Here is a 26,765-nt window from a genome sequence, read left to right as displayed (position 1 = left end):
CAAAACAATAAGTCTATCAAAATGTGCTGCATAAAAAACAGAAGTTCACAAAATGTATTCTGGATTTTAGACCAGCAACCTGGTGGCCTATACAGATTAATATTATACCAGTAAAATAACCATTACCCCAGTCTGATAGGCTGCAAACCATTAATTCCAACCTACAACTTGTTTGTCCTGCTTTCAAAAGATACTCCACCAATCTAATTAGACACTTCAAAGTCTTTCAGCACTTTTTTTTAACCATTCATACACTTTGAACCTTCAACCTGAAAGGCAGCTATCTTCCAGGTAGCATTATTCTGATTCACATTCACACCTACATTTCTTAACGCTGGCTGTGCAAGAACACTGGTTTCTAGTTTCTCCTTGTATTTTTAAATCAAGCAATATAAAAGTGAAGGTTTAAAATAAAACCCCACTCCCGGCGAAAAAAAAAGAGCCCAAAAACATAAGAGAACTGAACCTGCCCGTCACCTAATCAGAAACCAAAAACACCCTGTGCCAACGCCACCACCACGACCACACACCAGGATGAGTGGAATCTGTGACTGCGCCTGCGCGTACCAAGCCCAACTAAGCGCAGCCTCCTCTGCTTCCGTTCCGGCCCCTGTCACTGAGTGAAGGAGACCCCGCACCGCGCCGAACAGGAAGTGGAGGGTGAGGGCGGAGTTTCTTTTTCTTTTTTTTCTCTCCTCTCTTTGAGTCTGGTGTGAAGATGGCTGGTGCCGATGGAGATGATTCTCTGTACCCCATTGCTGTGCTTATCGACGAGCTGCGCAACGAGGACGTGCAGGTAAGCGGGCTCCGGGGGGGGGGGGGTCTCTTTACCTCATTTCACCCCGAGTGCACAGGCCGGCGGAGGCGGCAGTGATTATTCTAGCTCACTTTTCCGGACTATCACTGCCCTTTTCACGACCAAAGGAGGGGGCGTCGTGAGCTCTGGGTCTTCACAGCTGTTCATGTCTGGCTGCCTACACGATAGTCTCTCAGCAGGTGCTTTGCTACTTGTTCTTCTTTCCCAGCTTTGGGGGATTTCTGTTTCCTGTGTCCCAGTCCCGGCACTCTGGATCCTTACGGCTATGTACTCCCTGCAACTCCCCCCCCCCCCCCACCACCATAGGAGCCAACTTTTCCAAATTATTGGGGGTGCTAAGCCCGATGGAAATAACCCCTCCCTGAACACATAAAAGGAATTTTCTCAATATTGGGGGTGCTCAAGCACCCATAACACCCACAGAGCCGGCTCCTATGCCCCCCCCCCCCCAATGATGCTGGGGGAGTCACTTAAAAGGTGGTAACGCTGTCCTAAGCGTTTGCTTCAGAGTTTGTTCCTTGGTTTATATGAGATTGACAAACACTTGGCCATCTCCAAACCAGAAGCTCTGTTGCCAGAGAAATGGGTCTATCAAGTCGGCTGGTGGTTGGTTTTTAAAGAAACGTCTGTGGGTAGTTTGATCACAGTCGTATTAAGGAAAAGAGGTAGTGGGCTTAGACTAGTAGTTCTATATAGTGATGAAAAGATTTAATCTATAGAAACTGGAGAGGTAGCTTAGTGGTTAGAGCAGTGGGCTGAGAAACGAGAAAGCAAAGATTTAAATTCCACTCCAGCTCCTTGTAATCTTGGGGAAGCCACTTATCCTAACCATTACCTCAGGCACAAACTGTGAGCGGCTATTGGAAAGGTGTGAATTTAAATATATTGCCACATAGTAATTTTAGATTTATTCTGGTCATTTAGTAGAATGAAGGGGAGGTAGTGGGGCAGGAAGGAAGTATCATTACTTATGACGTACAGAGTGAATCACTTTGTTGCAATATTTTTGTTTCTCATTTTCAAGGATAGGTTTTAATAAGTAACATTTGAGGGTGTTAATGTAGGGCTGTTCATGTTATAAACTGCAGCATTAATTTATTCTGCAACACTTTGGTCAATGATATAAAATATTGCCAGCATGGTGTACCTTAGCAAAAATTACAATTAGCAAGAGCTTCAGACCTGTAAAGGATCAAATGTCAAATGACTATTATAATGATGGGAGTGTTGTTATCCACCTCGGATTGGGAAAGAGGATTAGCATTCATGTCTAAAACTAACTTGTGCCCATCAAACTCTTTTTAACTCAATGTAAATTTCTGTAGTTTAGTGATATGTTGTTCGTATGGAAGGCTGTTTTTGGTCATTAATGGTGAGATTGGTAAATTAGTGTTTTCCAATACACTTGAGTGTTATTTTGTTCTCAACTGTTTTTCTTTAGCTGCGCCTGAACAGTATCAAAAAGTTGTCAACAATCGCATTAGCCCTGGGAGTAGAAAGAACTCGCACTGAACTTCTGCCATTCCTTACTGGTACAGTAAAGATCAGTTTATTTTTGTATTGAAACATGTAGGAGTTTCATGTTTACCAACTGATAAGTCTGCTGTTTAATCTGAATTCCTGTGTCTGGGCAATGGTTTGAAGGTGAGCCTTCCAGAGATTAGATCATTAAAGGCTTCACATGTTCAAAATAATTAATATTGGACAATGGATGTTAGCTTAGGCCTTTAAGCTGCTACTGCAAGAACTATACTAAGAAGCCAGTTAACAACATGGATTTTTTTTTTTTTGCCCCATCTTTTTAGAACCGGTAACTGTTTAGAACTGAGCAGATATTTGTGGATTTTTTTTACGTCTTAAAAACATTAATTAGATAAAAATTGCCAATTCTTTTAATGTAACTGCTCAATCAAGGTGAATACCCATAGGAAAAAAAAACAAATCTTTTTTTATTTTATTTTTTTTAATGTGGTCGTGCTTGGTCATCCAGAAGAAACAGTCACAACAAGGGTGACAAAGGAAAGGGCAGCAGACGATGTCCAAAATAAAACTTTTATTGAAACACCCAGAGACTCGACACGAGTTGTGTTTCAGCCCACAAAGGCCTTCCTCAGGAGTCTTTAGACTCCTGAGAGTCCAAACATTCCACGGAGAGTGTATTGGAAGAAAGCAGCAAGATATTTAATATTGCCAGTATCATTTTAGACGTAGCTTTATGTTAACATACATCCGACTAAAGACTCCTGAGGAAGGCCTTTGTGGGCTGAAACATGACTCGTGTCGAGTCTCGGGATGTTTCAATAAAGGTGTTATTTTGGACATAGTCTTCTGCCCTTTCCTTTGTCACCCTTGTTGTGATTGTTTCTTCTATGTGTCTACAAGGGTTATTGTTCTTCTGTTTTCCTGCCGTGCTTGGTCATCACCACTGCTTCAGACCTACGACATTTTTGGTGATTTCCGAACTCTCATGCTGAAGCTAAAGAAAACTTAGGGGTCCTTTTACAAAGCTGCAGTAAAAAGTGGCCTTCAGTAATGTGGGTGCATGAAATTGCCATGTGCTGAGGCCACTTGTTACTGCAGCCAGAATTTCCATTCTTTTAAATGGAAATCGTAAATGGCCGTGTAATAATAATAAATATTGGTGTGCAGCAGTTCACTACCTGAGCCCTTACCTGTCACCTATTTAGAAGGTGGTAAGGTGCACTAACCTGGCAGTAATACTGCTAGGCATGCCTACACTGTGCTCCTGCGCTAGAAAATAGAAAAATACTTTGTGGCGCAGGAAATGCCGCGTGGCAAACACAAAACTACCACAGGGTGCCTGGGTGTACCTAGCGGTAATGTTTTGCTGTGTACTACCCATGTGGTAGGCCTACCATAGCTTAGTGAAAAGACCCCTTAAAATTTTGATAATGTATGTTTTTTTCGCCTCCCTCAGATACTATATATGATGAAGATGAGGTGCTATTGGCTCTTGCTGAGCAGCTGGGAAGCTTCACTGTCCTTGTTGGAGGTCCTGAATATGTCCATTGTCTGCTGGTAAGTGATCATGTGCCAAGCACTTGCTCTTCACTGGTTCACTCCCTAGGTAACTGTAACTATAAGTGTGCCCACACTGCCCTCGCATTAACAGGAATTTTTAAAATCCTGCACACAGATCTCTAGAATCCACAGTAGATATGATGTTCAAGAGACTGACTAATTACATGAACAAGCAATTAACTCAGTATATTTTGATGGTCTGGGTCAAAGTATATTGTTTTCATTGCTGTTGGTTTTCCCTTGATCATATAGTTTGTGGCTGTGGCTTTATTTTTTAAAAAGAATTCTAGAAGGGCTTCCTTTGTCTCTATCTCCAATATGATCATTGGGGAGTAACTTAGTGGTTTAGAGAAATTTATTTTATTTATTTATATTTTGCTCACACCTTTTTCAGTAGTAGCTCAAGGTGAGTTACATTCAGGTACACTGGATGAGTTGTAAACCAGGGAAGTCCAGGTTCAGATCTATCTTCTTCCAATGACACTTTGATCAGATCACTTCATCCTCTTTTGCCTCAGATGCAGCTTTTATTTTTTATTACATTTGTACCCCGCGCTTTCCCACTCATGGCAGGCTCAATGCGGCAGGCAATGGAGGGTTAAGTGACTTGCCCAGAGTCACAAGGAGCTGCCTGTGCTGGGAATCGAACTCAGTTCCTCAGTTCCCCTGGACCAAAGTCCACCATCCTAACCACTAGGCCACTCCTCCACTTGGATTGTGACCCCATTTTGGCTGAGAAATTACTCTCATATTGTACCTGAATGTAACTCACCTTGAGCTCAGATTTGGTTTGATGGAAGATGTATGTTTGATTCTCAAGTCCAGCTCCAGCCACTGCTTTAGTCGGACAATTTGAAGAAGTGTTTTGCTTTAAATAGCTTTCTAGTGTTTGTTAATCTTAAGGCAAGTCTTGGTTTTTTTCCCTCTAGCTTCAGTATATTAGTGTAAAATTCATATTTTTTGGCTTTCTACATTTTTTTTAATCCACCTTTGTTTTCTCTTTTGGTGGTGTACTCTATTCCCTCTTCCCCCAGATGGTGTCTGATTTTGGGTTGGGAGATCCTTCCCAGTCCATTGGTTGGAGAGAGGCCACTACAGCAGTGGTGTCAGTTTTCTTCCCCAGGCCTGTCCTTCTCCTGTGGACAGGAGATCTGAATCTTGCTTCTCAACCAGAGGACATCACTGTATGGTTTTCTTGTACATTTTGCTCCTTTGAGTAAATTTCAGGATATTTCATAAGACTTGCTAGATTAGTGAAAAATAACTCCATAATTATTTAACTCCTCACACTGGCTTTCCTGTTTCAACTTGTAGTGTCTTGTTCTGCCTTAGGCAAGAGGTAGCATTTTGATGTCTTTACCAAAATGGGAATCTGCCACAATAAAAATAGGATCTAGATATGGCAACCACATTATTTTTACCTGTAGTGTCTCTCTTTTTTTTTAATTTTTTTTATTTAATAATTTCACCAAACCAAAAGTTCCACTTCAAAGGCTTAAAAAAAGTATTGACAAGTATATTTGATCTTCAGCACAAACGTTTATACAGTGTTATAATCAGAAAAGCAAACTGCTTACAGAGCTAATATTGTCACTAAAATGGCAGTTTTTCCACCTGCTTAATTTTCTACATTCAGGTTCTCATACATTTTGTAATTGTTTTAAAGAAGGCACAGAGTCAACACAGTTTCCAAAACCTCTGTATTAAAGCTTTTTTTTTTTTATATAAGAACATTGCAAATGTGTATCCAGACTTTGTTCTGAATGTTCTTTAATGGCAGGTCACTATTAATACCACCAGACCAGCTACTGTGACTTCTCTTCCACCCTTTTGCCATGTGTGTTGGCAGGACAAGTTCTTTATGTAGATGATGGCAGAGAAAGACCTGTACAGTCCATCTAGTCTGCCCGAGTAGTTACTCATTTCTTAAATGTATGCGGTGATAACATGTGTATACCCGATCTTGATTTGTTCATTCCTTTTTCAGGTCGCAGACCGCAGAGGTCTGCCTGGCACTGTCCTTGTTCTAAAACTTCTGAAGATGTCATCAAAGCCCTTGAAAAGCTCCAGTCCTGCCTATCCAGGCCATGCCATGATCTGGGCACCTAGTTTCCGCTAAGCTTCTTTGGATCTATTCTTTCTAAACAGGATTCCTGTGTATTTATCCCACACATTTTTGAATTCCATTACAGTTTTCATCTCCACCATCTGCCGCAGGAGAGCATTCCAAGTATTCACCACCCTCGGTGAAAAAATACTTCCTGACATTATTCCTGAGTCGGCTCCCCTTCAACCTCAATTCATGTCCTCTAGTTTTACTACCTTCCTGTTTCTGGAAGAGGTTTGTTTGCGGATTAATACCTTTCAAATATTTGAATGTCTGTATCGTATCACCCCGGTTCTCCTTTCCTCCAGGGTATACATTTTGAAGTCATCAAGTCTCTCTTTGTACTTCTTGCTATGCAAACCGCATGCTTTTCTTCTAACCCTCCAGCAATGTCTCTCTCAAATATATTAAACAGAATGAGCCCCAGCACCGACCCCTGAGGCACTCCACTGCTCACTTCCCTTTTGAGTAGAATCCATGTACCACCACCCTCTGTTGCCTGTCTGTCAACAGTTTCCTATCCATTTCACCACTTTGGGTCCTAAGTTCAGCCCTCTCAGCTTATTCACGAGTGGAGGAGTAGCCTAGTGGTTAGTGCAGTGGACTTTGATCCTGGGGAACCGAGTTCGATTCCCACTGCAGCTCCTTGTGACTCTGGGCAAGTCACTTAACCCTCCATTGCCCCTGGTACAAAATAAGTACCTGAATATATGTAAACCACTTTGAATGTAGTTGCACAAACCTCAGAAAGGCGGTATATCAACTCCCATTTCCCTTTCCCTTCCCCCCTTTCTGTGAGGGACCGTATCAAAGGCTTTGCTGAAATCCAAGTAGATTACATCAAGTGCTTGTCCTTTATCTGGTTCTTTGGTCACCCAGTCGAAGAAGTCAGTCGGATTCGTTTGGCAGGATTTTCCTTTAGTAATGCCATGTTGCCTCAGATCCTGCAATCTGTTGGCTTCTCCATTATTTTCCTATCACTGACGTGAGACATAGAGGCATATTTTCAAAGTACTTTGGGAGGCTAAGTTCCATAGGTTTCTATGGAACTTTGGGAGGCTAAGTGCTTTGAAAATAAGCCTCATACTGTCTTGTAGTTTACTTCCACTTCTTCTCTGTCCCTGCTTTTGTGAAGAGGGGTCACATCAGCTTGTCTGCAGTCTAGAGGAGCTTCTCCCATCTCTAAAGATCTATTAAATAAATCCTTAAGCTGTCACGCCAGGACTTCTCCGAGCTCCCTCAGTATCCTGGGATGTATTCCATGTGGCCAAAGCTTTGTCCACTGTCAGATTTTCAAACTGCTTATAAACACCTTCTTCCACTCCATTCCCAGATATCCCTATGGCAACCAACCATGGTCCTTCTCCAGGGTTCTCTTTCGTTAAGAGAGAAGAGAAGTATTTGTTCAGCACATTTGCTCTATTCTCATCACAAAGCCATTCTCAACATCTTTCAGTCTTACAATGCCATTCCTATCTTTTCTCCTTTCCCCATTATATCTGAAAAAGGTCTTGTCACCTCTCTTTACATCTTTAGCCATTTTTTTCTTCTGCCTGTACTTTCGCTAGCCTTATTTCTCCATTGGCTTCTTTGAGTTTAAGCTGATAATCTCTTCCGTGATCCTTCTGTTGTGTTCTTCTGTATTTCTTGAATGAAGCTTCTTTTGCCCTTATTTTTTCAGCTGCCTGTTTGGCGAACCATATAGGCTTTTTGTTTCTCTTGTTTTTGTTTACTTTCCTTGTAACGATCAGTTGCCATATGTATAGCAGCTTCTAGCTTAGACCACTGCGTTTCCACTTCACCCATGCTGTCAGCTTCTTCTTCAGGTATTCTCCCATTTTACCAAAATCAGCACATCTGAAATCCAGATGTTTTGTGCAGTTGCACTCTGCTTTTGCTCTTAAGTCAAACCATATCGTGCGATGATTGCTGTTGCCTACATGGGCATCCACCTGGACATTGGGAACACTGCCTTCATTTATGAGCACTTGATCCAGCGTCGACCCTTCCCTCATGGGTTCCGTCACCATTTTTCTGAACCAGGCACTTTGACAGGCATCCACGATCTCCCTAGTTCTTTCCGATTCTGCTGATGGGACGTTCCAATCCACATCGGTCAAGTTGAAATCTCCCAGCAACAGTGCCTACCCTTTTATACCAAGCTTATGGATATGATCTATTAGATCCTTGTCAGCTTTTCCATTTTTACTGCAGGTCTGTAGATAACACCCATGCGGATACAGGTTCCGTCTTCTCTTTCCAGAGCGATCCATATAGTGTCTTCCTTTCCCCAGATCCCCTGCATTTCATCCACTCAATATTATTTTTCACATACAGCGCCACTCCGCCACCTCTTCAGCCCTTCCTGTCGTTTCTAAAAAGATTATAACCCGGTATGGTTGCATCCCATTCATGAGTCATTGAACCATGCCTCTGTAATAGCAATAATATCCAAGTCATCTTCAAATATCAGGTTTGCAGATCTTGAATCTTTTTATTTAGGCTACAAGCATTTGTGCTCATTGCTTTCCATGTGCTAGGTGAGCTTAGATTGCTCAATATATTAACATTACCTTCCTCACTGCTTTCATGTTTTTGCTGGGGGTGACTCTCTGAATTCCCTTTCTTCCTATTGTCACCCCCCACCCTCTCTAGTTTGTGTCTAGAAACATACTGTCTGAATTTCTCCCCAAGGATTCTTTTTCCTGTCACAGAAAGATTTAGCCCATCATTACAGTACAGCCTATGATTTTGCCATGTACTGCTCCATTCTCCTATGTAGGGTTACCATATGTCCGTTTTTACCCAGACATGGCCGGCAACTGGCCGGGTTTTGCCAGCCTGTCCGGATTTCCGGACAAACGGGCAGGCTGGTGGGCCTAGTGGTGTCCTAACCGCCACTCCCCTTACCTTACTATACTGCCCTGGTGGTCTAGTGACCTCTTCGGTGCAGGAAAGAGCCCTGTTTCCTGCCCCCCCGGTGCCAGCATGCTGTTCCTTGCTGAATCCGGTCCCAGCGCCAATTCAAAATGGCCGCTGAGAGTTGAAGCCTCGTGAGGCTGCTTCAACTCTTGGTGGCCATTTTGAATCGGCACCGGGACCGGAGTCAGCAAGGAACAGCATGCAGGTGGTCCAGGCAGGAAAGGGCCTCTCTCCTGCCCCGAAGAGGTCACTATACCACCAGGGCAGTATGGTAAGGGGAGGCGAGAATAGGACACCGTTAAGAGTGTGTGATGGGGGGGCAGGGTGGTATGTGACGGTGGGGGTGGAGCATATGTCCTCTTTTTGGGGGGAGCAAATATGATAACCTTACTCCTATATAACTGAAACCACCTTCTTTACACCAAGTTTCAAGCGATTTATTCAACTCTTCTGTTTTACATAGTTTTTTTTTTTTTCCTCCCTTGCCACATGTAGGAATAACCAGAAAAAGCTGCAGTCCTAACCAAAGGCTTGGGCCCCTCCCTAAGCTTCTTGAGCACTCTCTGTGCGCCAGACTTGCTGTTTGCTAGTTCATTTTTCCCCAGGTGTATTACAACATCAGTATTAGAATCCTTACTTTCTTTTCAGATCATATTCAGTATTTGGTTGGTACTTCTGGTATTTGGGGATCCTGGAAGGCATTTCACTAGGTTGGGACCCTTGAATTGTGTTCCTAAGTTAATGCCTCTTATTATGGAGTCTCCTAGCGGTAAGAATTTTCTGCTTTGGGCCAATCCATCATTATTTTGGGGTGTCTCTTAAGATTGAGTTACATTGGGTAACATGTGGGTAAGAGGAACCCGAATTATAGCTACGTCTTGCAAGGTTCCGCGTTAGGAGTTACGGATCAAGAAAGGGATCTGGGTGTCGTCGTCGATGATACGCTGAAACCTTCTGCTCAGTGTGCTGCTGCGGCTAGGAAAGCAAATAGAATGTTGGGTGTTATTAGGAAGGGTATGGAGTCCAGGTGTGCGGATGTTATAATGCCGTTGTATCGCTCCATGGTGCGACCGCACCTGGAGTATTGTGTTCAGTACTGGTCTCCGTATCTCAAAAAAGATATAGTAGAATTGGAAAAGGTACAGCGAAGGGCGACGAAAATGATAGTGGGGATGGGACGACTTTCCTATGAAGAGAGGCTGAGAAGGCTAGGGCTTTTCAGCTTGGAGAAGAGACGGCTGAGGGGAGATATGATAGAAGTGTATAAAATAATGAGTGGAATGGATCGGGTGGATGTGAAGCGACTGTTCACGCTATCCAAAAATACTAGGACTAGAGGGCATGAGTTGAAGCTACAGTATGGTAAATTTAAAACGAATCGGAGAAAGTTTTTCTTCACCCAACGTGTAATTAGACTCTGGAATTCATTGCCGGAGAACGTGGTATGGGCGGTTAGCTTGACGGAGTTTAAAAAGGGGTTAGATAGATCCCTAAAGGACAAGTCCATAGACCGCTATTAAATGGACTTGGAAAAATTCCGCATTTTTAGGTATAACTTGTCTGGAATGTTTTTACGTTTGGGGAGCGTGCCAGGTGCCCTTGACCTGGATTGGCCACTGTCGGTGACAGGATGCTGGGCTAGATGGACCTTTGGTCTTTCCCAGTATGGCACTACTTATGTACTTATGTACTTATGCTTGCCTCTGGCTTCTCCTCAGTACTTCTTTTCTGAGCATCATAATTCTCCAATATAGCAAAGGAATTTTACAGTGGTAAAGGTTGGGAGGGTGAATACCTCTGTGTCACCTGTCATCTACCTGAGCCTACTGTGACCCATCTATGCCTTTTCTGTGGCAGTATTATTAGTAGTAAGTTGACTTGGAATTGGTTAGTCCTAGATGCTTCCTTGATTACAGCCAACTCCTTACTCCTTTTTGAGTTTGTTGATTTCATCTTTCATAGCTAAAATTTGGACACAAGATGGGGCAAACTCTAAGGTACCAGATGGTTTGTCTTAGGAATAAGGCACTGCATATATTGCATTGAAGAAAAGACACATTGATATACTTAAATGTGAGGTGTACTATGTTAAGATAATTGTCTCTTGGTTTTACTATATAGAGAGAGTTAGCCTAACAGTGGGTGGGGAGGGAGGGACTATAAAGTCAGAGGATAGAAATATAAAACTTCTAGACACCAGTACAGCTCTAAGTAAGAGAAAAGGAAGATTATTTGAAAAACAAAAAAAAATTATATATCTACATATATCAGAGGTAAAAATCAGTTAAGAAAGGGGGGGACACACAAGGAAGATTGCTTAGATCAAACAATCCAGAACACAAATTTGAAAATTAAGAATTTAAAATTGCTTAGCTTTAGTCCTGCACTGCTTTTCAATAGTTCCAAATCAGGAAGCCCTAAGGACAGACTGACTAAGCACCAGGCACAATGGAGCAGGAAGCAGCATCTCTTCCCCCAAGGACAGGCTGACTAGGCATTAGAATGGAGCCCAATTAAAGTTTCAATCACCTCTGCAGTAAGAAGATTTAACAACTAAAAAGCCACAGTTTTGGAAGTATAGTGTTCTTATTAAGCAGTCAATCCAGCATAATTAAAACACAAGGCAAAAGTACAGTTATAGAGGACAGAAATATAAAACTTCTATAAACCAGCTCAAGTCAAAAGGAAAGGACACAAATTTGAAAATAATGCACTGTATTTGGAGAGTTGTTATTTCTGTATGGTCAAAATAAAACTTGCCCAATGGATCTTTATAACACGATGCTGCTCTTTCTATATTTGGCTTCTGGTCTAATTGACGTCAGTAGCATCTGTCCTCAAGCACTGCCTACATAGTAGATGAGTCAGCATGCGGTACTGCATGAGCCTTTCCGCTCTTGGTTTTTTCTTCTTTCTGTGAAACGAGAACATTTGTGTTCACCCCATCTGCCACATTGGAGTGCCGTTAGAGGCCCAAAATACTGTCTTGTAGTTGGCAGTACTTTGCATTGCCTCTGTTACTGGTTAATTTAGAAGCTAATGATTTAATATGTAGGTTGGTAACAGATGTCGCTACCTAAGTTTTGGCTACATGTGCTACATCCTTGAGTGCTAAAAGTTTACAAACAATGAGCTAATGGCATAATCTGATTTTTGAGAAGCTCTGAAGTCCATTCGACTTGTGTGGAATTCAGGTGGATACACACTTCAGTTAAGTGCACATATGCTTCAAGACGGAGATTTATTTTTGTTAGATGCATCACAAATACATTTAGAGGATGGTTTTTACAAGGAATTAGTTGGTATCTGAGGAGTTTGAGCTTGATTCCACTGGGTAAAAATGGTCCCCTTCTGGCTGGTCTTTTTACCTGTAGCTAAAGAGGGACATCCAGGGTCAGGAATAAGTAGGAGAAGGGGAAATGAGGATGCATTTTTGTTAAATTCACATGTGGATTTTCACTGCCTTCAGATGTAGATTGTCTACTCTAAAGGGAAACGTCATTATGGTTTTGAAAATGTAATTACAGTATCCACATACTCTCCAGCAATGTGGACAACAAACTTTCTCCTTTCTTGATGAACATTGATTGGTATCATTTAATGCCTCATAATTGTTGCTAAGTGGGAAACCTAAGTGAGGTTAACGGTAGGCAGTATAAACAGAAAGCTAGTCCTCCAATCTGCTTTGTCCATAATACATTGTTTATCAGAACTAGATTGACGTGGCTACTGTGTAATGGAATTCAGATTGGTGTTAAATGTTCCTTTTTTAAAGTCCCAGCTGTGTGCTTACCTGAATCTCCTTTCTTTTTTATTTCTTTCTATTCTCACAGCCACCTCTGGAGAGCTTGGCAACTGTCGAGGAGACAGTAGTTCGAGATAAGGCTGTAGAATCCTTGAGGAAGATCTCCCATGAGCACTCGCCTGTTGACTTGGAGGCACATTTTGTGCCATTGGTGAAGCGTCTGGCTAGCGGTGACTGGTTCACTTCTCGTACCTCAGCATGTGGCCTCTTCAGTGTTTGCTACCCTAGGGTTTCCAGTACTGTCAAAGCTGAGATTAGACAGTAAGTAGCTGAATAATTTCCTGGTGTGGTTTGCAATGAGCTATAGTGGTAATTGAAGGACATCACACTTGTAAAACTGATTTTGTGGTGCTTCTAATGAAGGATTAACTTTAGTTGTTGCTCTAAATAGTTTTCTTAGGCTTTGGTGTCCTGGCCATTTTGAAGTGTGCACATTGTACACAGCTTAACTTTTGTGTTTCCCAGTCCTCTGAAGAATAATGGCATGGATTGGAGGAGTAGCCTGATGGTTAGAACCATGGAGCCTGGTTCAATTTCCACTACAGCTCCTTATGATCTTGGGCAAGTCATTTAACCCTCCATTGCCTTGGGTACAAACTCAAGATTGTGAGCCTTCTGGGGACAGAAAATTAGTTACTGTACCCAAATGTGTACAGCTTCAATTGCTTTTGGGGTTGCAGGCAGTATATAAACAATTTTAACTCGCATTGCTATGGAGTTTTTTTGTATAAAGGAACATTGAATACAGTGGTTTATCTAAAGTTAATAATTTTAAATTGTCTTCAATATACATAGGAATTTAAGAAACGCATGAGGGTGGCTGTTTTTATCAGGTCTTTCGCTGTTCTTGTTTCCAGTTTAGTTGGAACTGATCTCTGAAGGGGTGCGACTCCATAACTCTTGTTCATGACTATCCTGATGGCTACTCCTCCACATGTAGCCTGTCAAAATCCCTCCCCAGCTAGTGCTACTTGTGGCAGTCAAGCAGGCACCATATTTCTCCTTCAGTGTTGGACCACCTTTGCTTTTCTTGGCCACAGAACAGGAACTTCTGGTTATCTACAGTCAGTTTTTGCTGCATGATGCAGGAAGTCTTGCACTGGTCAGGCAGAACTTGTTGAGTTCCTGCACTCTGTGGCTTACTTGCAGGGAGCTGCATGGCGCAGAGACAGGGAAGCTCCTCTTTGTGATGGTGTGTGTTTAAAAAAACAAACAAACAAACCTCTCCCCTAAAAATGTGCCAGTAGGTAATTTCTAGTCACCATGGCGACTGAATGCCTGGATCTGTTGAGCACTCTTTTGAAGGATATTCCAAGGAGGTTTAATGACAAAAGATGGCATGGGCCTATCTGCCCGTTATCTGGTCTGAAGCCAGAGGGCGGACTTGCTGCCAAATTGTTTAGTCCAAAACAATAGAAACAAAACAGAAGACAACCCGCTGCAGTATTCAAGTAGACAGTACAAATACAACAGTGATCCAAGGAAGGACGAGACAGCAAAAGTTCACTCAAATGTAACTTTAATGGAAACTAGACCTAACCTGGCCAAGTATCGGATAACCTTAGGGGTCACACTGGTTTCCAAATATATTCTCTGTTAAATGCGTAAGTATCCAATATGTACTGCAGTTCTTGCGTTGAAGAAGAATCAGTTCAAATGCAAAGAGGCAGGAACTGGCCAAGTTTTGAATAATCTTCATCAGGAGTCACACTGGTTTCCAAATATATTATCTGTTAAATGCATAAGTATCTAATATATAGTGCACTTCCTGCGCTGAAGAAGAATTGATTTAAACGCAGAGAGGCAGGAACAGCAAACCTTCCACACTTCACTGCAACATCCATACGCTGCACAACTCTGTATGTTTCTAACTATAACTCAGATAAAAGAACAAGGAAAGCATGGAGCAGCAGCTGATTGTTTTGGAAGTACCAAGATGGCAGGGGTGACATCTTCAGCTTTGGGATGTCATGCCGACTCCCATCGTATTAAACCTCCTTGGGTTATTCCCATTGCCAACTGTATGCCTTTTTGTACCACAAGATCTGCAGGTGATACTTGGTGTGTGTGTGTGTGGGGGGGGGGGGGGGGGGGGGGTAGAAAATGGGAAAGGGTCAAATTTCCCTCTTTTTAAATAGAAAGTCTGTAACAATTGATTATTTTTTGCATAATTATAGACACTTCCGCAGCTTATGCTCTGATGATACTCCCATGGTACGCAGGGCTGCAGCCTCCAAACTGGGAGAGTTTGCCAAGGTGTTGGAGCTGGAGTATGTAAAAAATGACATTATTCCACTGTTTGCCAACTTGGCTTCAGATGAGCAGGTAACTAGAATTCCAGCTGTTCCCTGTTACTAGATTTCTTCATATTATGTGGTCTGGACTTATGGCACTTAATTCTGTAAATGGTGTCCAAATTTGGGCACCAAAAATATACGTACTAACTGCTATTCTATGAAAGGTGTTCCTAGTTGAACACTGTTTATAGAATAACTCATAACGCTGGGATCCTTGCCCAATTTGGGGAGCAAGGATTTAAACCAGTGAAGCCCTGGTGTAAATCCCTGCGCCTAAATTAGGTATGGATCCCCCCAAATTCTAAAATGCCCCTGACCTTCCCATGCACCTCAGATGGCCACGCCCCTTTTTGCATGTGCAGAAAAATTTACTTGCACATCTTTATAGAATAGTGACTGTAAAGATGTGTAATTAAACTCTGGCATTCGTTGCAAGAGAATGTGGTAAAGGCGGTTAGCTTAGCGGAGTTTTAAAAAGGTTTGGACGGCTTCCTAAAGCAAAAGTCCATAGACTGTTATTAAATGGACTTGGGGGAAAATCCACTATTTCTGGGATAAGCAGTATAAAATGTTTTGTACATTTTTGGGATCTTGCTGGGTATTTGTGACCTGGATTGGCCACTGTTGGAAACAGGATGCTGGGCTCGATGGACCCTTGGTCTTTCCCAGTATGGCAATACTTATGTACTTATGACTGTAAAGATGCGCATGTGAATTCCAGTTAGCACCAATAGCTAGCATCCAATTATTGGCACTAATTGGCTTGTTAAATTGTGCGCACAATTTTGAACAGTATACATAGAATTAGGGGACTAGTGGGCTACTAAGCTGCTAGTCTTCATCCTGTTTAACTTGACTCTGTGCACACGTTTTTGCTTTTTGATTCCATCAGGACTCTGTGCGCCTGCTAGCAGTGGAAGCCTGCGTCAGCATTGCCCAGTTACTTGTGGAGGAAGACTTGGAGGCATTGGTGATGCCTACACTCCGGCAAGCAACTGAAGACAAATCCTGGCGTGTTCGCTACATGGTGGCTGATAAGTTTTCTGAGGTATGAGAGCTTGTGTGTCCTGTTGTGATGGAGTAGTAGGCCAGTGCTGTATTGTTTCAGGTGGAACTTAACACAAAAATGTTGCTTGTTCTGCTTTCGTTATAGAGTGACATGTCTGCATGCTTTGCCATTCTGGCTGGTTTGGATGGGATTACCCTCTTGATCATTTAGTGTAGACTACATATAAGGGATTCCTTTCTTCAACATAGGTTTTGATATTGTTCTGCTCTGAACCATTTCTATTAATTGTATTTAAAAATATGTGTTAATATGTTCTTTCCCTCATGAATCAAGAGCTCTGTAGCTGAAAATGTGTACTTTTTCATTTCTTCAAAACCCCACACTTTAAAGTCGGGGCCCTCTGATGAGGTGCCTGTCAAGTTCCTAAAGGTCTGTAGAACTCGGAGTGGCTCTATGATGACTGGAATATTAAACAGGAAGGAGGGGGTGGTTGTTTAGGGAACGACTGCTTTATGGTATTGTAACCTATGTATTGGGTGTTATTCGTTTGAGGTGGAAATTGGAGAAAGTTGCTAGAACCGTTCAGATACGAAGTTGGATTTCTTAGTCGAACTAAATTTAAGAGTTGCAGTTTGAGTAAAGTTCCCTTATTATGTAGAAAGATTATGCTCCATTAGACCACAAAAATATAAGATATGTCAGGCATTGTATACATGTACTGATCTGTCTTATTTTCAGAAGCTGAATTTAATTAACTATAATTCTCTTTAGCTTCAGCAAGCAGTGGGTCCAGAAATCACCAAAAATGACTTGGTTCCAGCCTTTCAGAATCTTCTTAAAGACTGTGAAGCTGAGGTTAGAGCAGCTGGCGCTCACAAAGTGAAAGGTTTGTGGTAGCAGTGATGTCAAAGGGTTTTTTTTTTTTTCTTTTCCTGGTTCCAGTATGCTCTGGAAGTCTGTTAAAAATGTTCTTTGCTTTGAATATTTAGTGATCAGGTCAGGTATATCAGACATAGCTAAAGACTGTCCTGTAAAATTCACAATGGACTGTACTTTTCTTTGTATTATTAAATCTTAATTGTAGTGCTTTAGGCAAAGACACACTTTATTTCAGAACCACAGGGCAATTCATTTTATATTTGTTTTTCCTCGCTTGCACTCAGTTCTGTGTACTGCTTGGTTTTTGGATACGGGTAATACTTGGGCTGTCCTGTCCAGTTGGATCTTTAGAACTTGCCCTTCATTGCTTGACTCTAGCAACAGTCAGAGAAGCCTCTACATTGCTTTTGTATAGATTCAGTTTCAAGTGTTAAGAAAACTTTGTCACTGTCTTTTCTTCAGAGTTTTGTGAGAACTTGCCAGGAGATGGTAGAGAAGCTCTAATTATGAATCACATTCTACCCTATGTGAAGGTAAGACTTTTGCATGTTAATTAGTGGCTCACACGGCAAGGTCATTGTAACTAATTGTGCTAGGTCCGCTTTTCTTTATTCTGAGTGAAACCTTTTAATTTTATCTAATGCGTGTACACAGAATGAGTGGGTTAGTTAGAGTTAAAGTGACATTGGCATGTGCAGAGACGATAGTTGGTGCATTCATGCAAGTGTTGCTCTTTGCGTGTATTAGACTGCTGCTGGTCTCAGTAGACAAAGGTGCAGCGAAGGGCGACTAAAATGATAGCGGGGATGGGACGACTTCCCTATGAAGAAAGACTAAGGAGGCTAGGGCTATTCAGCTTGGAGAAGAGACGGCTGAGGGGAGACATGATAGAGGTATATAAAATAATGAGTGGAGTGGAACAGGTGGATGTGAAGCGTCTTCATGCTTTCCAAAAATACTAGGACTAGGGGGCATGCGATTAAACTACAGTGTAGTAAATTTAAAACAAATCGGAGAAAATTTTTCTTCACCCAATGTGTAATTAAACTCTGGAATTCATTGCTGGAAAATGTGGTGAAGGTGGTTAGCTTAGCAGAGTTTAAAAAGGGGTTGGACAGTTTCCTAAAGGACAAGTCCATAAACCGCTACTAAACGGACTTGGAAAAATCCAAAATCCCAGGAATAACATGTATAGAATGTTTGTACGTTTGGGAAGCTTGCCAGGTGCCCTTGGCCTGGATTGGCCGCTGTCGTGGACAAGATGCTGGGCTCGATGGACCCTTGGTCTTTTCCCAATATGGCATTACTTATGTACTTATGTACAAAGGCATAGCCTGATGTAATTTTGCTTTAGTTGATGATAAGATAGCATATAAGATTAACTCTAGGTGTTTAGTCTGGAGATGGACTATCACTTGCTTCCTCTTGTATGGCATACATGTGTCAGTTGCATAATGTTCTTTGTTTTCAGAACTCTGATGTATAAGGGGGGAGTCCAAGAAAGCACAAAGGCAGACGGTCTGCAAACTCCAAGGTGGAAAATGAACGTAATTTATTAATAGAAAACAAATTGCAATATATGTATACATATATTGCAATTTGTTTTCTATTAATAAATTTACGTTTTGCTGGTTAACGATCTGCTCTGTTCATTTTCCGTATAAGGGGGGAGGGCAGATACTCCCAGTAACTTTCTTCCCTCCCTAGAAGCATGACAAGTTTTCACTGGGCTGAGAGAAATGTCCGAGACTGTGCATCAGTTCTGGCTAAGTGGGAGATGAGCAGCAAGCTCTGAGGTGAACCACATGGTAGGGCTTAATATGAAACAAAGCAGGAGGGAAAAGTGTGTGGGCAATAGAACTGATCTTTGATATGCTTATGGGAGTACAGTAATGTGAACCCCTTATTTCTCCAGCTTTAGTTGACTTCACCAGAAAAAAATAAAAACTGAAGAATGTAAAGAAGTCAAGTAAAATTGGACTCACCACATTGATCGAGTACTGTGTAGGTGAGGAGGTAAAAAAGGAGAGGACAGAACTGAAAGGCATATTTGTTGAAAAATGTTCATACTGCTGTATAAGGCAAGTAATCAAGTCCTCCAACAGGGTTCCTTTGAGTGGGGAGTTATATGTGGAGGAGTAGCCTAGTGGTTAGTGCAGTGGACTTTGATCCTGGGGAACTGAGTTCGATTCCCACTGCAGCTCCAGTGCCCCTGGTACAAAATAAGTACCTGAATATGTGTAAACCACTTTGAATGTAGTTGCAAAAACCTCAGGCAGTATATCAAGTCCCATTTCTCTTTCCCTCCCCCCCCCCCCCCTCCATTTCTTATGGGGGTTTAGGGATACAAATTTTTCTTCATTTGCTTTTGCTATAGAAATACTGGAGAGAGTAGCTGCATAGTGGGCTCACAGCTCTTAATTTTGTCTCCATCCACTGATTGAGGGATATAACCCATTTGTTCCGGAATGATCCGATAGGACTCAAGAAAAGAATTAGCAGTTAAGGCCACATTTTTTTCTGTCTGTGGTGAGGTATGAGTCTGAAAAGATAAAATATTACTTGAAAATGTATTCCTATTAAGAGTTTCTTTTGTTTTTGTCTTGTGATAACCATAAATTTCCATTTTTAAGAAAGTCGGCATATGGTACTCTGGAAGTTCGTCTGTGCTGTCTTTTTGTGATTTATCAGGAAAGCAATTTGATCATTTCAATACATTTTTGTTTTAGGAATTGGTAACTGACACAAACCAGCATGTGAAATCTGCCCTGGCTTCAGTAATTATGGGATTATCTACCATACTGGGAAAAGATAACACCATAGAGCACCTTCTACCTCTCTTCCTTGCTCAGCTTAAAGATGAGGTAGGGTTGACTATTCTAATAAAGCAGTTTTGGATTTAGATTTATTATTATTATTATTCCGCCCTTATTCAGGGTGGCTTACAAAAGCAACATACATAAAATCACATAAAAAGAAATATACAATACAAATTTCTTCTTAATACACAAAAAAACTCCAAAACAAAACAATGTCCAGGTCTCTCAAATAGATCACAACGTTACATTTGAGGCACATAACACTTGCTATGCCTGGCATATTTTATCTATTGTCAAATACTGGTAATTACGTGTATGTTACCATCTGAGAATTTTGTGTACATAAGTAGTGCCATACTGGGAAAGACCAAAGGTCCATCTAGCCCAGCATCCTGTCACCGACAGTGGCCAATCCAGGTCAAGGGCACCTGGCACGCTCCCCAAACGTAAAAACATTCCAGACAAGTTATACCTAAAAATGAGGAATTTTTCCAGTCCATTTAATAGCGGTCTATGGACTTGTCCTTTAGGAATCTATCTAACCCCTTTTTAAACTCCGTCAAGCTAACCGCCCGTACCACGTTCTCCGGCAATGAATTCCAGAGTCTAATTACACGTTGGGTGAAGAAAAATTTTCTCCGATTCGTTTTAAATTTACCACACTGTAGCTTCAACTCATGCCCTCTAGTCCTAGTATTTTTGGATAGCGTGAACAGTCGCTTCACATCCACCCGATCCATTCCACTCATTATTTTATACACTTCTATCATATCTCCCCTCAGCCGTCTCTTCTCCAAGCTGAAAAGCCCTAGCCTTCTCAGCCTCTCTTCATAAGAAAGTCGTCCCATCCCCACTATCATTTTCGTCGCCCTTCGCTGTACCTTTTCCAATTCTACTATATCTTTTTTGAGATACGGAGACCAGTACTGAACACAATACTCCAGGTGCGGTCGCACCATGGAGCGATACAACGGCATTATAACATCCGCACACCTGGACTCCATACCCTTCCTAATACACCCAACATTCTATTCGCTTTCCTAGCCGCAGCAGCACACTGAGCAGAAGGTTTCAGCGTATCATCGACGACGACACCCAGATCCCTTTCTTGATCCGTAACTCCTAACGCGGAACCTTGCAAGACGTAGCTATAATTCGGGTTCCTCTTACCCACATGCATCACTTTGCACTTGTCAACATTGAACTTCATCTGCCATTTGCATCTTCTACTTCAGAACCTCTAACTACAGTGAAGATTTTTATTAGAACGGTTTTCTGTATCTTCTTGTTCACCCTTGATACAAAGTTCAAGCACTGTGGAAGATTACTAGAATAGAAAAGGCATAATTGCAACCATAAACATCTGTATTGACTTGTTGTATATTACCAGTGGATTTGGTGACCAAACAACTCACAAATTACCTAAATAAATTCTCAATACTCCATGACTCCCAGTCAAGATTTCGGTCTAACCACAGTACAGAAACAGTACTAGTTACTCTCATGACCAAATTCAAACAAACGATTGCAACTGGAAAGAACATACTTCTTCTACAATTTGACATGTCAAGCGCTTTTGACATGGTTGATCATGGCATACTACTACACATCCTTGAGTACTTCGGAATCGGAGGTAACATTCTCAATTGGTTCAAGGGATTCTTAACCATACGATCATATCAAGTGACATCTAACTCGACTACTTCAGCCACATGGATATCTGAATGCGGAGTCCCCCTCTCGCCGACTTTATTCAACTTGATGATGATACCCTTGGCCAAACTACTATCAAACCAAAACCTCAGCCCATACATATACGCAGACGACGTAACGATATACATCCCATTTAAACAAGACCTAAAGGAAATTTCTAACGACATCAACCAAAGTCTCCATATCATGCATTTCGATTGAAACTTAATGCAGAAAAACCCCAATGCCTAATACTCACCTCTCAACATAACAAGAACAAGTTAACCGCTATCAACACACCAAATTTGAACCTTCCAATTTCGGATACCCTAAAAATTCTCGGAGTTACTATCGACCGACACCTAACACTCGAGAGCCACGCAAAAAACACAGCCAAGAAAATGTTCCACTCAATGTGGAAACTAAAAAGAGTAAGACCTTTCTTCCCAAGGACTGTCTTCCGTGGCTTGGTACAGTCAATGGTGCTCAGTCATTTGGACTACTGCAACGCACTCTACGCCGGCTGCAAAGAGCAAATATTCAAGAAACTTCAAACAGCCCAGAACACTGCAGCTAGGCTCATATTCGGCAAAACAAAATATGAAAGCGCTAAACCCCTACGAGAAAAACTACACTGGCTCCCACTTAAAGAACATATCACGTTCAAAATATGCACCCTAGTTCACAAAATCATTCACGGAGATGTCAGACCTGATAGACCTACCATCCAGGAATGCCAAAAGATCATCCCGCACATTCCTTGGCCTACACTTCCCTAATTGCAAAGGTCTGAAATACAAACTAATACACGCGTCAAACTTTACTTGAGTACACAGTTTTGGAACGCATTACCGTGCAACTTAAAAACGATTTATGAACTAACGAACTTTCGTAAAATATTGAAGACCCATGTCTTTTTAACAAGGCATATCACAAAGACCAACCAATATGAATATACACAACTCCTTCACATATACCCAAAACTGTCCCACAATATCTGCTTGTTACACTATCATGCTATATCAATATCATGTTGTCCAATATCCTTCTGTAACACTAAATGTCTATTTTCTATTGTATCTCCACCATTCATGATGTATTGTAAGCCACATTGAGCCTGCAAAGAGGTGGGAAAAAGTGGGATACAAATGCAATAAATAAGTAGGGACAGTTAACCATCTCTTTTGTTTCAGTGCCCTGAAGTACGCTTGAATATCATCTCAAACTTGGACTGCGTGAATGAAGTGATTGGAATTCGCCAGTTATCGCAATCTCTCCTTCCGGCCATAGTGGAGTTAGCTGAAGATGCCAAGTGGCGAGTCCGATTGGCTATTATCGAATACATGCCCTTGCTTGCTGGTCAACTGGTAGGTGTTGATGCGCTATCTTGTTGCTTCAGAGGGACCCAGTGTGTAGGGTTTGGAGGCAAACAGATTTTGTTTTGTTCCAGTTGAAACTTAAATGGTGATATGAGACTTACTAAAAGTTTTCTACAAAACTTGCCACAGGAGGGGAGAGCTCAAAGATGGATGACTTAGGCAGGAAGTGGAGAAATATTTTCTCTCATCAATAATTGTGCAGCATAACTGTTTTCTTATTTTATATCCCACTAATTCCCTAGGCAGCTTACCATTTGATATGTATAATATTCGTGCAGTTGAAAACTAAAACTTCATAAAAACATTAGCAAGAGGATTAACATAATCATGCATACATTACATATAGTATAACATAGTCCAGAATACGTACAACAAATTCACACATCCTCAATAAAACTTAAATACGTTGGTAAAACTAAAGATTTTTTTTTTTAAATATTCCTGCTTTTCTGGTTGATTCCATCTCTAAGGTGGTCCAAGATCCTGACAACAGGCAAAATTTGTAAGTGTTTGAATAACTAGTTGTACTACATTGCATCTGCTAGCTGGACATTTACAAAATATTGTTGTGGTGGACTCTGTTTTCTCTTAAAATGCATAGAAATATGGATATTCAGATGGCCACCAGTCAACAGATTTCTAACTAACTCTTCTTACTCTCTTACCTATCCATATCTTCCATCGTTGCTTATATCCTTCACTGCCAATGAAAATGTTCTATTATGTATTGTGTTGACATTGTAAGTAGTATACTATGCCATTGAATATTTTTACTGCTGTAATTGTCTATTGCTCATGTTTGATCTATTATTACTGTACACCACCTTGAATGAATTGCTTCAAAAAGGCAATAAATAAATAAACCTAAAACAAAACTAATAAAGTTTCAAACAGAAACCCAAATAAAAAAAAAATGGTACAAAACCCTGCAAGATGCTGTGGTGGAAACTGTGCTAGCACATATCAATGGATTCCACATCTGCCTACATAGCAAAGACTTCAAAGTAAAGGGTTCATATTTGTGCTTCTGAGTATAATATACGTCAGTGTTTCCCAAGTCCAATCCTGGAGTACCCCTTGCCAGCCAGGTTTTCAGGATATCCACAATAAATATGCCTCCATTATATGCAAATCTTTCATGGATATTCATTGTGGATATCCTGAAAACCTGACTGGCAAGGGGTATTCCAGGCCCAGACTTGGGAAACACTGATATACATAATTGGATTAAAAGAAAACATGAAGTGAGGCTAATTTGAAACAAGCCAAAAATTAAGGATGGGAATCTTTACCAATGTAAAAAAAAATCGAGCCTAACAGAAAACAGTCTCTTTGATAAAGGCAACAGTGGACTTTAAACTTTCACAGTTCATACTTCCACCCTCACTTTACTGGGTCCTAATGGAGCATGTAGACAACCTCATGCCTGGGTTAACTATGATGTGGTGGTGTGTTGTTTTTTTTTTTCCACTACTTGATGAAGGAAGCAGATCTCTCAATATTTTTATCACTCTGACAAGCTTTCAATAATTATCATACAGCTCTTTCATTTGTACACATTCAAGAGGCAGAACAGCAACCACAATACAGGTGCTCTTTAAATTTCCAGAATGCATCTATATAGGTTGCCTGAGACTAGGAACTACAAGTTGTCGGGGTTTTTTTTTTTTTTTTAACTTCATGTTTACTTCACTAAGTAAGTTGGATGCCAGGGTGAGCTTTGTGGCCAGTTTCATCCTACAAAATTCTCTTGTCACCTGCTGTGCCTGCTGTGTAGTCTGAAAAATTAATTGGATGGTGGAAGCTATGGTGCAGAGAATGTATGATGGTAATACCAGAGCAGTGAAAATGAGCTTTTGCAGTTTCAGCAATATCTGCATGTTCTGACTGAGTATATTGCTCACATTTTTCAGGTGTTCCTGAGAAATGCTAAAAATCACTCTTATTTGCTTTATTTTTTTTTGTTACATTTGTACCCCGCGCTTTCCCACTCATGGCAGGCTCAATGCAGCTTACATGGGGCAATGGAGGGTTAAGTGACTTGCCCAGAGTCACAAGGAGCTGCCTGTGCCTGAAGTGGGAATCAAACTCAGTTCCTCAGTTCCCCAGGACCAAAGTCCACCACCCTAACCACTAGGCCACTCCTCCACTTTGAATTTCTAGTTTTTTTTTAAACCGTTACATATCACAAGCGGTGGTTTCCTCAGCAGTTTTTATCCTTTTTCAAAAGGGACCTGATTTGAAACTTTTGCTGTGAGGAGAGGATGTTCTTTAACAGGCTTCTTTTTGTGTTTTCTTGTGCAATTTTCTTTTCTTTTTTTCCTTTATTTGCTGCACTTAGGCCTGAGCCCCAGTCATGTCTTTCCCTTATTTCTTTGGGTGCTTTGTCTTTTTTGAGGCACCATAGATTTTTTTGTTTTGTTTTCCATTTGCTACAGCACTGTTTACAGTACGCTCGGACCATTTCTGGCACTGCCACTCTTTCTTCCACTTTTCTGTGAGATCTGAGCATACTCCTAACTATGTTCTGTGTCTTCAAATCCAAGCCAGAACCCCGATAGCCAGAATGGCTCAAAGGGAGTTCTTTTTTGGAGCCAAGTCTGAAGCCTCAGTGTTGGCGTTGGCATTGGCATCGATGTCTGTCTACAGTTGCATCAGGTGCATTGGCACTTTCCTTGATGCTAACCATTATGTGAGCGCCCCCTTCACCCCCCACCCCCAGGACTGACTGACTGTTGGTACCAACCCATGAGACTCAAGGATTCAACATTGTCCTCATCAGTACCGAAGACAGCAGAAACCTGACATTGGAAGAAGTATCAGCTTTGATCTTCCTTGATGTACAGTGTTTGGTGTTGACGCTGGAAGACCATCCAGTAGATGTCTCTATCAGGATCAGATACCTTGCTCCCTGTGCTAGGGCCGCCGAGAGACTAGGCCGGGCCCGGGGCAAGGCTGTCCCGCCGCTTCAGTCCCCGGTCTCACCTGCCTGCCTCCAGGGCTCTGGGCCCCCTGCATTCGAAGTGGCAGTCACAGATCGCCTCTCTTCGGGCCTTCCCTCCCTGTGTCCTGCCCTCGTCTGATGTAATTTCCTGTTTCCGCGAGGGCAGGATACAGGGAGGGAAGGCCCGAAGAGAGGTGATCTGTGACTGCCGCTTCGAATGCAGGGGGCCCGGAGCCAAGGAGGCAGGCAGGTGAGACCGGAACTGCAGCGCCGGCCTGGGGAATTTTGGCGGCCCTGCCCTGTGCTGCTGGCTGCTTTCTTCTGAGTGCATCCACGTTGAGGGTGCTTGCGCCTATCATGTGTCTCCACTCAGCCCACATGTCACCTCAGCCTGCGGTGAGGCTCTGCTACTTCAGCAGCTTCTCTCTACACTGACATCTCAGCTTTTCCTGATGTCGCCCCTCTGTCTTGAACGTGTGCATTCAGTGGAGACTGGTGGATGCTATGAGCTGGGGGGGGGGATAATCCTTTTGGGAGAGAAGTTGAAGGGGGGGTCGCTGACCTCATCAAGAAATACACAGAAGTCATCGCACTCTATCCTCCTGTACATCTTCTGCACCTCTCTCCATCTAGGAGTATTTTCAGCAAGTTGGGGAGCAGGCCTTCCTGCTAGCGGAGATGCGAGTTTGCTACTTCTTCTCACTAGTCTCTATGGGCTTAACACCAGTGCATGTGCTCATCAACAACATGTGCCTCAGCCCTGGACAGCTATCTGATCACAGCAAATGATGAACTTTTCACTGATTCCATGGGAGCATAGTTCCAGTAACCGTTCTGGATGACCTATCGGTTGGAGAGAGCTTGCAGTTCTTTGAGACACAGTTGCAGGCTGAAGAATTGCCCACTGAGAGCAACTTGCATCAGCTCTCAGCACGAGCAGCTCTTTGCGGAAGAACTCTCCGCCCTTTTGAAGGCCCCTACGGTCGAGTCCGTACCACCAGGGGAATAGGGCTGCGATTCTATTCCAGGTTCTTCCTTGTGCCATTGGAGGCA

The 26,765-nt window shown here is 42.0% G+C and overlaps 1 protein-coding gene across 1 annotated transcript in view; it reads left to right on the top strand.

Moving 5' to 3' along the window:
* Nucleotides 1-653: 653 nt before the first annotated feature.
* PPP2R1B (protein phosphatase 2 scaffold subunit Abeta) overlaps nt 654-26,765 on the top strand; it is a 39,829-nt gene continuing 13,717 nt past the window's right edge. Inside the window, exons 1-10 of the mRNA XM_030220747.1 lie at nt 654-796; nt 2,259-2,349; nt 3,756-3,856; nt 12,722-12,954; nt 14,871-15,018; nt 15,883-16,038; nt 16,771-16,885; nt 17,341-17,411; nt 19,608-19,742; nt 22,583-22,756. Coding sequence (XP_030076607.1) covers nt 719-796; nt 2,259-2,349; nt 3,756-3,856; nt 12,722-12,954; nt 14,871-15,018; nt 15,883-16,038; nt 16,771-16,885; nt 17,341-17,411; nt 19,608-19,742; nt 22,583-22,756 — 1,302 coding nt within the window. The 5' untranslated portion in view covers nt 654-718. The remainder of the gene's footprint in view (nt 797-2,258; nt 2,350-3,755; nt 3,857-12,721; nt 12,955-14,870; nt 15,019-15,882; nt 16,039-16,770; nt 16,886-17,340; nt 17,412-19,607; nt 19,743-22,582; nt 22,757-26,765) is intronic.

Source organism: Microcaecilia unicolor, chromosome 12 (genome assembly GCF_901765095.1).
Source record: "Microcaecilia unicolor chromosome 12, aMicUni1.1, whole genome shotgun sequence".
Lineage (NCBI taxonomy): Eukaryota > Metazoa > Chordata > Amphibia > Gymnophiona > Siphonopidae > Microcaecilia > Microcaecilia unicolor.
This window is presented reverse-complemented; position numbering and strand designations above follow the sequence as displayed.